Source organism: Ahaetulla prasina, chromosome 4, assembly GCF_028640845.1.
Source record: "Ahaetulla prasina isolate Xishuangbanna chromosome 4, ASM2864084v1, whole genome shotgun sequence".
Lineage (NCBI taxonomy): Eukaryota > Metazoa > Chordata > Lepidosauria > Squamata > Colubridae > Ahaetulla > Ahaetulla prasina.
This window is the reverse complement of record NC_080542.1, coordinates 94,840,101-94,853,426: the sequence shown is the minus strand read 5'-3', so window position 1 is coordinate 94,853,426 and position 13,326 is coordinate 94,840,101. Positions and strand designations below refer to the sequence as shown.

Below are 13,326 nucleotides of genomic sequence, written 5' to 3'. Positions count from 1 at the left end.
TATAAGTGATGAAAATTTGTGCTCAAGAAGATGGACTGTAATTTAAGAAATGGACTTATGAAATTTGAAGAAATATACAAGTGGAGAAAATCTGAATTTGAGAAGATGGACTAATTTTAAAAATGGACTGTAAGAAGAAGTAATCTATGAAGGGAAGATAATATTGGTATTGTTCCTTTTCTTTTTTCTTTTTTCTTATTCTTTCTTATCTCTTTATTTTTATTGTGAGGAGATTTAAAGTTTTAGAGAGGGGTGGGAGTTTATGTATATTTTGTATATTTTAGCTTGTGATTGTTGGTCATAATAACCGGTATTTGCTCTGGGAAGTCCAGGGGATGGAGGGAAGGGGGGAGGAGGGGGGGAGGGGAGGGATGGGGGGGGGAAATGATACATGGATTGGTTATTAATGTACAGTAATGATTGAAGATATGAAATTAAAATTTGAAATGATATTGGGGCTACCCGACTGCCATTTCAGAAAGAAAGGGAGAGAGGAGTAGAAGGAGGGAAGAAAGTAGGTAGGAAAGAGTTGAGAAGGAGGACGGGAATAAGAAGATTAGAAAGGGTGGAAGAAGGGAGGAGTGGAGAAGGAGGAGAGGAAGTAGTAAAGTGAAGGAGATGAAGGAGGGGAAAGTAGTAGAGGGTAGAGGGAGGTTGTGAAGAAAGGAAGTGGCAGTCGGGCAAGCCCGAATCAGCAATAAATAAAAATTAATGATTAATGATAGATAACAGATTGTACATAAATATGTACAATATGTTGGAAAATGGAAATAAAAATTTTTTATATACAATTTCTATTATTGAAAGAGACATCGCCTTCCTCATAACTAAATACTCATTAATTACTTATTTGAAGAAAACTGTATCACAATAAAACGTCCTGTCTGGGACAAAAGAAGGGATAGTCTAGAGCCCAGATATCTTTGGTTACAAGCCAAAAAATCCAATTACTTTTGCACAGGAAATTCAAAGCACGAAAGGGGGGAAGGGCAAAGCTATAGGTACATGGCCTGTATCTTGCAGGAAAAGACAAGGTTAGGGATGCTTTGAATCCACTATATGGAGACCAGATAACGTTTTTTGTTCCGCTTCTTTGTCTGATGAGTGGTTCCAATAAAGAAATATGCTTATTTCCCCACTCCCATACCTTTGTCCCAAGGACTCTGCAAATACTATCTTTGTCTAGGGCTGAAAAGTACAACATGGGTAGTTACCAATTTATACTCTTTGCTTCTCCACCCTACCCTTTGTCACCGCCACCACCGTGGCTGCTGCTTGTTTAGCGGGGGTGGCCTTGGCTATAGTGGGTGGCTTCATTGTTTTTTTGTCCACTGTGAACTGGGAGGGAAAGAAAGGCAGAGGAAAGGCCACAAACAGCTGGGCATGCTTGCGGCAGTAGGAGGCATGGCGTAACAGGGCTGTTTTGTTTGGCGCCAACAGAGCCATCTTACTGACTGACCCAATCAAAGCTGAGCCCAATATAGGGGAGTCTGTAGAGCTGGCCAGGCAAATTATTCCCCCCTCCCCGCTATCAAAGTGGATCCTGGACGCTGCGCTGCAATGTAGAAACAGGAAATGGAGTGGCCAGCATGAGGGGAGGAAGAGGAGCAGGGAGAAGAGACGGAAAGCGGCCTCCTTCTTACCTCATACCGGCTGCTCCATTGCCCATTTCACCATTGCAGTGCTGCACCATGGAGCTTGTCCCACCCACCACGGCCTCCCAGATGCCCTTGCTTCTCCCAATCATTTATTTGCTTACTTGATTTCCAGCTCCATCGCATTTCTCTGTCACATTTTTTGCCATCATGTGCAGGAAAACAAAAGTTTGTGGAAATAAAATAAAAAAGTTCACTCAATCAATTCCAACTTCGTGAGATCTTTTTCTTTCGTGAGAAGATGGAATTGATTGATTGAACTTTTTTTTTTTTAGTTCCACAAACTTTTGTTTCCCTGCAAACAACAGCAAGAAACAATGGAGGAACACGATGGAGCTGGGCTGGGGTAACAGAGAGGGCTGGGCCCACAGAGAGGGCTCTGAGTGCCACTTCTGGCATGCGTGCCATAGGTTTGCCACCACTGATATATACCAAGAAGCAATTAAAAACAGATACTTTTAAATAAATAAAAATATAGTAGGTAACCTTTGAGACATGACAGTAATAGAGTCTGCTCATTATGGTTGCAAGTGGTGATAGTTGTTAAGCAAATTGGCCTCACTTAACAAGCCCCACATCCTATTTTCCTCTATGTGATTGTTAAACAAACATGCAGTTGTTAAGCAGAGCATTGGATGCCATTAAAGGCCTAGTGCAGGCTAAGGCCCATCTATCCCCAGCAAGGTACCCTGTGCTCTGCTTCCTGCTCCTTGGTTTGCTACAGATCTTTTCACCCTCCTACTGGTTCTGAAGGCCTGATTCCGACCCCACCACGTCCCATACCTTCTTCGTTACTTAATTTTAAAAGATTTCTAGACTGCATGTTGAAAAGAGGACAGGCCATATTTCCCTGGGTTATATGGCAGCCTCGTGGAAATGGTTGCTATTTTGACCTTCCCATGTACATAGACCAAAATAGTGGCCACTTCCAGGTAACCATCATGTGGCATAGAGACAAACTGTCCCATTTTGCTTAGTACAATCTCCACATGAACATGCCAAACTGACAGATGCTTCTGCTAGGCCACCACCCAGCTGAGGAACAAACTGCTCCATTTTATTGCCATAATGCGATCTTCACAGTGCTGCAGAAGCAGAAAGCTGCTTGAGTCAAAACCATAAAATAAGCAATCAAATATATGAATTCCACTGGTATAATTTCACATTGGATGTTATTCTATCAAGCATCTACAAAGCTAATAAATACTCCTGCTGCTGCAGCCTATCACATCAACAGCTACTTTTTTTAAATGAAATAATCATGCCCGAGGATTTAATAGATAGTATTTTAGAATTTATTAAGAGAAAACTAAAAAGCATTTGCTTACCTCAAATTTTTCAGGCACATTTAGTTTAGGAGAAGGAACGCCAACAAGATAATCGATGCAAACCATAATCACTATTGTCAAAAATATAGCAAAATCACTTATTGTAGAACGTACCTAAAAAAAGAAAGAAACATAAAAGCACTTTGGTACTTAAAATACTTGTGTGCAATGAAATGGTTCTGAAGGACAATAACATTTATAATTATTCAGATTCTGTAATATGCTGTAACATCTTAATTTTAGAATATTTTGAAATAGGAGTCACCTGTTAATAAAAAAAAAATCTTCATGAATAAATCTAAATATTAAAGCAAAATCTTGAAAAATAATTTATTTAACAATTTAAAAACCTATGTCAACAATTAAAGTATTTCTCCTTATTTTGCAATGCATAATAAAAATATTCAATACACAGAATTTAAAAAATTGAAAGCAGGTAGCAAGATTTTATGCTCACTGTCATCAGCAATTTTTCTGTCTAATTAATGTAATTTAGCATTGTTCCAATTCATCATTACTTTCTCAAACTTTAATCAGGTTAACTTTGAACAATTTAATGCTTCACTTTAATATTAATTAAAAAGTACTAGCAATGTATTTCATATGTATTAGCCTTTGAAAACTTTTGTTACAATTGTTCACGTTCAGGTCTAATAAGTTATCACAGAAGCATAACATGTACTAACTGCACTTGTTTAAGCTAAAACCTGTGCTATTTCAAATTTTATGTATCATGACGTATATTCATACTACAACAAATATTATAGAAAATTATACTGAATCAGGTAGCAATCTAAAACATACACTTTCAACTGTTTAAGCCTTACCTTCATCTAAGTTCTAAAGAATGCATTTTCATTATCAAATCTGTTTTTGTGGAATATGCTAATTTTTATAGGACAAATATTCAGCTCAACAAAAAATGTTAGAAAAAAAATTCTAAAATCTAATGTAGAAAGTTCTGCATTAATATAGTTCTAATGTAATATAACATCCATGTTACAAAATTTCTGACATATACTAAATATGTAGCCACATTCACAATTGACAATTGATTAAAGGTGATTTTGCCAATGCAATGGTATTCAAGTGGTACACATATGTTGGGATTGCACACAGGTACCTATTACTATTGGTACTATCTTTGTTTTCAGTTATTATGGTTGATCACATCATCATACAGGTATTATTATTATATAAAACAACAACAACAACAACAACCACCACCACCACCCAGGAAACAAAAAATAAGATGATAAAGAAGCAAACCCAATGGAACAAGGAACAGGAATAAACATTTTCCTCATATTCTGGATTTCAGAAATGATTTTTCAAAAAGACAAAAACATCTATATCACTTTTAGAATTATTTTCAATTCTGAACTGATATGGAAATATGCATTAACCAAGGGCTTCAACTAATCTAGCATACCACTCCAACACTTCTGTTAACCTTTTCTAATGCCAGACTTCATTAACATTAAAGAAAACTGGTCTTAGAAAATTGGAGGGATATTAGGAGAGATATTCAATGCTAAAGTTTGTTTTCTCAGGTCTCTGACTTTAGAAAGCAGGATTCAATTTTTTTCTACAATGCTTAGGAAATTTTGTTAATTTTTTTATTGTATTACTTAGTAATAATTCATATTATATTAATTATTAATATAATTGATATTTTATTAGCTATATTCATTAATACTTATATATTGCAACTTCAATGTAGAATACTGTGGCCGCAAGAATGAAAATGAAAGAGCACCAAAGAAATGTCTACTTGTTCTGTAGCCATGCTGCAATAGTCTGGATATGCAAATCAGCTTCAAGATCCTTTGTGTATCAATACGACTAAGGATACAGCAGGAATATTGGAAATAGGAAAATAATATATTCTTTGCCTTAAACATTACAAATCAAATTATCTTCAGCAAAATACTTACTGTAAAAATCATGTAAAGTATAAAAGCTATCACAATTACCTTAGTGGGAAAATAACGTTTGGTCTTAAATTGCTTGAGAAAAGAGGAGAGGAAAAATGTTGTAAAGAATAATATAACAGACCAAAAAAGAACATCTGGGAAATATGGACCATGGTATCCACAAGCTGATCCAACAAATATGCCATGAAGATTATTGCATTCCTGTAAATACAAACACAAATCAGATGTTGCATTAAAAATATTCACATCTGAAGTTAAATTTGTGTGTATTATAATTTCATCACACGTGAAATTAAAAACTGTTGCTTGAATATAGACCAAAAAACATTTACTTGTTAATTTAAAAAAACAGTTTAATGCAAAAATAGAAATCAATTTAATAATTAGCTCCAACTACTCAGAATTACCATGTTTCCCTGAAAATAAGACCCAACTTGAAAATAAGCCCTAGCATGATTTTTCCAGATGCTTATAATTTTAGCCTTACCCCCAAAATAATCCCTAATTAATATTGTCAGCCAGATGGACACATTTTAATACCATATTTCCCAAAAAATAAGACCTAATCAGAAAATAAGCCTAATGTGTCTTTTGGAGCAAAAAGTAATATAAGACCCTGTCTTATTTTTGGGGAAACACACGAATTCTAACTAGAAAAGCCTAAAAGCTAATAATTTTTTTCCCATGTTTAGCCTAATTTGCCCTATGTATGAAAATTGACATTTTACAGATTAGCAAAATGAAATGGACTAGGATTGGACACTTTCATTGAGGAAATCATACTGCTTATTACTGAGAATATTAAAAACAATGAAGAAAGTTATTATGAAGAAAGAAGGGTTTAACAAGAACAGTACTTGGCTACAATGCAATCTGTGGCAAAATATTATTAATTAGACTTTGTGGACAACCACTTAAATGATTGCTATACTACTTTATGCTCCAAACACTGATGCAGAAGTGGAGATTTTATGATAAAGTTCATAAATGTGTCAAAATATGCCAAGCAAGACTGAAGGCTAGAAGGCCAAAGTTAGAAATATTAAAGAGGAAAATGTAGTTGGTTGTATAGTTTAGGGAACTGAAATGAAGCAGAAGACTGACTTTTCAATTTCTGTCACACCAATATCTTCTTCATGTATAAAGGCCTGCCTTTATACATGGACCAGCACCATATGGAATCCATTGAAATTTGATTAAATATATTTTCCAGTACAGAGCTCTATTATGACATCAAAGACATGGCAATGCAGATTGTGGATGAGATCATAAACTGGTCATGAGCAAACTTCAAGTTAAGCCTAAAGAAGAAATCAACCAGTTTCCATGATATAATCTTAAACATATACCCACCATTTTCAAGGAGAGCATCAGGGATCACTTTGAAGTCCTAACCCTCATTGTTGAAGCGCCAGAGAAATTTGAAATGAATTTAAAGAAGTTTTGAAATGTGAAAGAGATTGCCAAAGATTAAGAAAAAGAAGAAACTGGATGTGAGAACAAATAATGAAAACTGCCAAGAAGATAAAAGAAGCCAAAGCCAAGAAAGACAAAAATTTCAGATAGAAATTAGAAAAATAATTACAAAGAGCTGTTGAAAGAAACAAGAATCAGTGTTACAGCAACATCTGCAAAGGCACTGAAATTAGAAACATAATAGGGGGGGGAAAAGGAAACCCTTTCTAAATATTGCTTAGCTCAGAAGGAAGTCGCAACATTGAACTGATATTCTAAACAATTCCAACAGATAGTTAATAGTCAATTATCTTAACTGTAATTCTGTTACAAATATCAATATTCAAGATAGCTTAGAAGATATTCCCATTTTACAAGATATTCCCTACTTACCTTTAGTAATAGAAGATGAAATTAGATCAGAACTTTGGTTATTACAAGTTGCAAAGCTATAGTAACTGATAAAATAACTACAGAAATTGACGAAGAATAAATAAAGATTTTAACCAACCTATACCAACAAATCTGGAGAACATTTATTGAAAGAAGTCAATCTACATTCCAATATCAAAAAAGAAGACTTAACAGAGTGTGTAAATTATATAATCATCTTAATTTCTCATGCTAGCAAAATAATGCTTAGGATGTTTCAAGACAGATTAGAGTCCTACATGTACAGGGAGATGCCAGATGTTCACACTGATTTTTAAAAAGGCCAAAGAACATGAGACAGTATTACTGATGCACACTGGATAACTAAGTTAATCAATACCAAAAGCAGTCATATGCTCCATTGATCATAAAAAGACCTTTCACCATGTTGATCATATCAAATTGTGTTTAAAATAATGGGAATCCCAAAACATCTCAACACCCCAAGAAAGAACTACCATATACAGGTACCCTCAATTTATGATTGTAATTAGCCTCCCATTATGTTCAGAAGTAATGAGGGTCCTTAAGTGAGATGGCTTAAATGCCAGTGGCATTTCACAAAGGACACCACATTTGTGGGCTAGGCTTTGATCCCAATCAGCTGGCAGTCAGGACACAGCCGTCCCCTCCTAGCTCTTACTAGGCTTTGAGGAAGCAAAGGCAGCAGCTTCTGGATGAGTTTCCTTTGCTTTACTCTCTCCCCTCTTATTTAAGCTCTTTTCCTCTAGTCTTCAGCCTCCTGGTCACTTATCAAAGTAAATAACTTACAGGTGTTATCACCTCCTTTCCAGAGGCACTTATTATAATACATTTAGCAAATTAAATAGTTAAAGGTGATTAAGATATAAGGATAGACGTGCAGAGTTTAGTTTCACTACCTAAATGGGGTGGGGGAAATGGAAAGATCAAGGCTACCAACTTTTTATCCATTTTCTTTATTGAAAAAGTGCAAGTTTGTGGGGGAGGGAAGGGGTAAAGCAAGGAAAGATTTTGGGACATTCATCCTGAAGCTGCCACCTTTGCATGCAGGGATCTGCAAACTCAAGTAATAATAATCAAAGGACAAACTGAAAAAAAACGAAGCTAATGAAATATGAAAAAGAAACTAAAGTAATGACAACAGGAAGAACAACCAACCTTAGAACTGATAATTTTCAAAGTGTTAGATATTTTCTGTCTTTTACGATCAACCACTGACATTGAGAAAAGATGCAACTGAGAAATACATCACAGATTAGCACTTGGTAGAGTAGCCATGAAGGCTTGGAAAAGATAACTAAATGCTGTGACATATCTGTACCTGCAAAGATCAAAACAGTCCAAGCAGTGGCATTCTCTATGACAGCCTATGGAAGCAAAAGTTGCACTTTGAAACAAAGAAAGAAAGAATACTTTTTTAAAAAAAACTTTGGTGTTGAAAAAGATCCGGGGAATATTGTGACAGCAAAGAAAACAATTTATTATTGAATAAATCAATTCAAAATGTTCACTCAAGGAACAAATAAGTTCAGCTTATGCTACTTCAAACACATTATACAAGGTTCTGGTTCTGTAGAAAAATCTGTAAAACTGGGAAACATAGAACGAAAGAAAAGAAGAGGGCAACCAACAGCAAGGTACATGAATTCACATGTAGGAAGCAATCAATGCATTAGTAGAAGACCTAAAGATCAAGTTCCCATGACAGATTGCCATGGGAAAAAACTATGTGATTGTTAAGTGGACATTGTCTTGATAGCTTATACAGTTGGCTCTCACCTTACCATCACAATTGGGACTGATGCAATCATAAGATGTAATGTGGCGTCATCACTTTATGACTGCAGTCACAGCATTGCTATCCATTCACTGATGATCATGGATTAGCAGAAGGAGTCAGATAAGTGCTGATGGTGGGTGGGGGAGGCCTTCGGAGACCTTCCCCAAGCCATATGTCAAATGCAATTTGTTATTTTCTTTTTAATCAACACTGCAATATGAAATTTTACATCACTTTTCAAGACATTCACCTTAACTGTGAGGTTGGTCCATGGTATGGTATCCAGAGAAGTATTGGCTTTCATCCATAGCGCTAAAGTTTCATTACTGGGATTTGGAGGTTCAGCACATACACATCTAGCAAATTTAAAATTCAGCATTTGAATCAGTGTTTCATATTTGTATATTTTAACATTAAACTCATATTTTGAAAACAGCATAATGGAAACTAAGAAAATTTGCTATGAAATAATGAAATCACCTAAAACAGAAAATGCAGTGCATTTTCAAAACAAATTGGTTTAATAAAGAGCTGTCGACTCACTCTAAAAATCAACACTCATGGTCCTTCTTTTCAATGTTAGAGATAAAGACAAAAAGCAAAGAAAATGAGTGGGATGAGAAATATCCAAACAAATAGAATATGCATTAAGAGTAGTAATCAAAGAAATGATAGAAAAAGAGAATAATTTTGCTGCATCTAAGCTACTGGATTATTTTCTTAGATGAACTATTAGTTTAATCTGATTCTCAAAATTTTTAGGAAGTTCAAATAAAACAGTAAAAGAACATAATTTTATTTAAAAATCACACGTACGAATACAATGTCAGCTTATCAAGGTCATTGTGCATATTGAAAGGATATACTTCTCCCAAATGAAAGAGCTTTTCCAGTGCTTCGTATATAAATATTATGCAAATCAGGGCAGCAAAAGCCTCTTCAGTAAATCGAGTAATGTAACACACAAGGCTGCTTGCATCAGTTGCTACTAACAGGATGCATAAAAATGATGTCCACAGACCAATACTGGTTCGTAAAGAAAGATAAGAAAGTCCATAATCTCTGTTGAAAAAGGCAACATACAATCATATATTAGTAAAATGATTTATAGGAATGATTTTCATTATTGCAATGTATTCTATTACACACTTATGTTGACAAAGATATATATGCACATACTACTATATAACAGAATTTGAGGAGGACTGAATCCTCCCAAGCAAATAAACATAGCTATGGATTAATAACAAACTTCAAAAAGTAGATTTTTATTTTGTTTTAATAGAGTAACCACACTAGTTGTTTTGGTTTGTTTGTTTGTTTTTAATCTTTTAATTTTGAATGACATTTCAACAATAAAATGATTAGAAATTTTAAATTGTAAAGCTTTAAAATCAGGTATAGCAGATCTGTTGCAAAAGCTGGTCTCAGGCATTCCTGCCTTCTGAAAATGAATGGCAATTAGAACTTTTTCAATGCATATGAATCTTTAATTTCTGACGTCCTTTTAAGAGCTTCTTTATAAATTCTTTAGTATCAGACTAGGTCCTGAGTTAGTCTGGCATAAGTCAGTTTCATGCTTCCTGACCAAGGATAGCAAGGTCTCCTGCTTTGAGCAAGGGGTTGGACTAGAAAATCTCCAAGGTTCCTTCCAGCCCTATAGTACTATGATTCTATGATTCTAAGTGCAACCATGGGAAAGCAAAACGAAAACAAAAAATCTGCAACTGTGTGGTAAAATCCTTTCCTTTTTAACATGTATTACATATTATATGTAAAAATTGAGTTTTTTGGGCAGTCATGGATACCATGCTAATTTTTCTGATAACACTTCCTCCCACCACATATGTCCCTGGTCTTAAAACAATGTAATTCCATCTGCAGTTTGATGCACTTTAGTTTTTAGTATTTATCTTTTGTGTAATTTGTTTTTCATATTTATTTATTTAAATTGTATCAGGATAAGTACCTTGAAGATTTGCTAATGAGTTGAAATGAAGAAGACAATTTGTAATTTTATTCCTGGTGAATCAAAAATTAATATTTGAAATGATGAACTAGCTTTGTTCTAGAATGCTTGCTTTATTTGACTTTAGTGGCTACTCTAAGTGTTTGATGATGCAATCCTAAAAACAAAATTTTGATTTCTTGCTAAATTAAGTCATACAAATATTAGATCTGTTTGAAACTACTATATTTCAGCGTGCCTCAGAAAAACTAATAGCTAATAGAATGTTGAATTTTTGAGAATGAAAAATGTACTTACTTGCAAAATTTAAACAATATTTTTTCAAATACTAGTACTGGTCCAGTGCTGCCCAATATTGTCAAAGGTTGCCCAGAAAAAAGTGAATAGGCAACTCCAGTTAATGATGCTCCAAATAAAGACTCTATTGCACTCTGGAGGGAAGGAAAAAGAATCCTGTGATTCACTGAAGATAAAACTAAACATTTAATAATGTGTATTTTCATATATTAGTTTAACAGTTAGAATATTACAAATATTTTACATAGTAGTTTATTAATAAAGTGTGCAATATGAAATAGTCCAATTAAAGTGTAAATTTATACAAAAACTTAAGGAAAAATTATTTGTTTTGGCAAATTAATTGACAAAAAGGATGTTTTAATACTTGTAACATACTGAATCTAATTAAAGTAAGAAAACAAGGATAATTTTTCCTGTATTAAGAAAGCATGTTTGAAACAAACCTTTAGCCAAGCTGGGCATGAGGCTTGTATTAAAACAAACAATTCACACAACTCAAAAATTTACTGAATGCAACAGAGCAATGAGGATACTTTTATTGAAAAGAAATAAACAGACAATAGAAATTATAAACAGATCAAATAGTTATCATCCTGTTCAGTAATGAATTTCTCAGTTACAGTGTCCATAAATGCCCAGCAACTATCTCCCCTTTTATTTTCTCTATAAAGTATTCCCAGGGAATGGGAATGGGGGGGACTTAAAATTATACTTCTATGTACTTTAAAATATCAAAAGTAATTTAAAATATCCAAACAACCTCACGTTCAATTATTTTGAATTCACTGCACAGTATTTAAGATCAACAAAGACATTTTCTGGGCAAATATAAGTTGATACTGTATACACTAAAATAATCATCGCAGATACATAAACATCAGTGGGTGGGGCACAAGCAGCCTTTAGCATATACAATCATACTTCAAAGGTACACGCAATTTAGTCTGAGCTGATCAGTGCATTAACCTTAGGTATTCAGAGCAAATATAATGTAGAAATGACAGCTTTGAAGATATGAAAAAAATTATTAAGATTATTATTCAGATTAAATTATTTGTTTAAACGCAAAAGTGCAAGAAATAATGTACTCATGCACATCAAGCCAGTGAAGGTAGCGGACAACTGCAGATATAAAGTAAAATAAGAAAATAAAGTATTAGGTATTTTTCAATGTCCATTAAAAATGGACATTTTAAAAGTCAGCAGCTTGATGACATACAGTTAAAACTACTATTTTAGCATCGAAATAGTGCTAAATAGCATCTTTTTAGCTATGGGTAGTAAGCAATGTATGGTAATCACAGACATTGGACATCATATTATCAGGTCATATTGTAGTATAGAAAACTAGCTCTCTCTAAGGAAATAGCAGGGAGACTTCTTGTGTGTTTTTCAAACCATGATAATATAATATATACATCTAAAGGTGTCCAAGTATATAACAAATTTAGTAAAATTCAAAGTACTAATATTGTCCTAGACAGCAAAGTTAACTTTTTAATATATATGTAAATAGGTTTAAGGACTACAAGCACACATTTTTATTTTCAAAATGGGACAGGTATCCATTTTGTAGAAGGGGAGTATGCTTTTTTATTTATAAAAGCTATCCGTTTCAAAAACTGCAGTGGGGGGGGGATAATGTAACCGAGTGAGACAAATTTTATATCCTCTTTGTGAATTTGGGGTGTATCCATTAAGCAAATGTGTCAGGCTGCCAAAATGTGTTAATTAAGCCATATGGCAGTTGATCATAAGTAAGGGTCATTTATTTTGGTCCCCAAATGTGAAAAGTCCTGTAGGCAAAGCTCTGTGGATGGCTGCCAAATTTCATAAAAGCAAACTGAGAATGTTCTAGAGATGACAAAAATGCAATTCAGGAGAGTATATGATTCACAAGCCATAGGTTTTCTACCCTCTGCATGGAAGAATACATTTGCACTGACATATTATATGCCATAACACCTTCAAAAAGTAGTTTCATAAATGCCAGTTACAAACTAAAATGCTGAGAGCAAGTAACTTATATTTAGTGATTCTATTAATATATAAAATTGGTTAATTAATTAAGTCATTAATTTGAAAGCTAGGATAAACCAACATTATGGCTGATATACTTTAACTTATCATGAAAATATGTTAAGAAGGTAAGATATGAAAAGAAGTTGACCAAACTTCTTAGAGTTCACATTCAAATTTTCCTTAGAAATATATTTTTCCTCTGGCAATAGAAAACAAATATTTTAAAACCAAACTAGGTGTTGCATACATGCATTCAAATCCAAGTATTTCTTCTGGAGAAAAGCAGATTTAAGAAAATTACCGATATTCTGTTTGGAGGACCAGTAAGAAAAGATGTTTTACCATTTTTCTTTCATCTTTTCTCTACTGCTATATCCTCAGGAATATTCAAGCCTGGACTTGGGTAGATGGGGAAGGAAGGATAGTGGTAAATGGTTTTCACACCAAATGAAATATGATAGAGAAA

The 13,326-nt window shown here is 34.0% G+C and overlaps 1 protein-coding gene across 7 annotated transcripts in view; it reads right to left on the bottom strand.

Annotated features, from left to right (window-relative positions):
• Positions 1 to 13,326, bottom strand: part of SLC4A7 (solute carrier family 4 member 7) — a 117,134-nt gene that overhangs the window by 19,646 nt on the left and 84,162 nt on the right. For all 7 annotated transcript variants that reach the window (XR_009154827.1, XR_009154826.1, XR_009154825.1 and 4 more), the window contains 5 exons: positions 10,836 to 10,969; positions 9,386 to 9,631; positions 8,820 to 8,925; positions 4,960 to 5,121; positions 2,984 to 3,097 (listed from right to left, as the gene is read on the bottom strand). Coding sequence is in view for 4 of the 7 variants with exons in the window: in XM_058180144.1 (XP_058036127.1) it covers positions 2,984 to 3,097; positions 4,960 to 5,121; positions 8,820 to 8,925; positions 9,386 to 9,631; positions 10,836 to 10,969 (762 nt within the window). In the remaining 3 variants the exon portion in view is untranslated. The remainder of the gene's footprint in view (positions 1 to 2,983; positions 3,098 to 4,959; positions 5,122 to 8,819; positions 8,926 to 9,385; positions 9,632 to 10,835; positions 10,970 to 13,326) is intronic.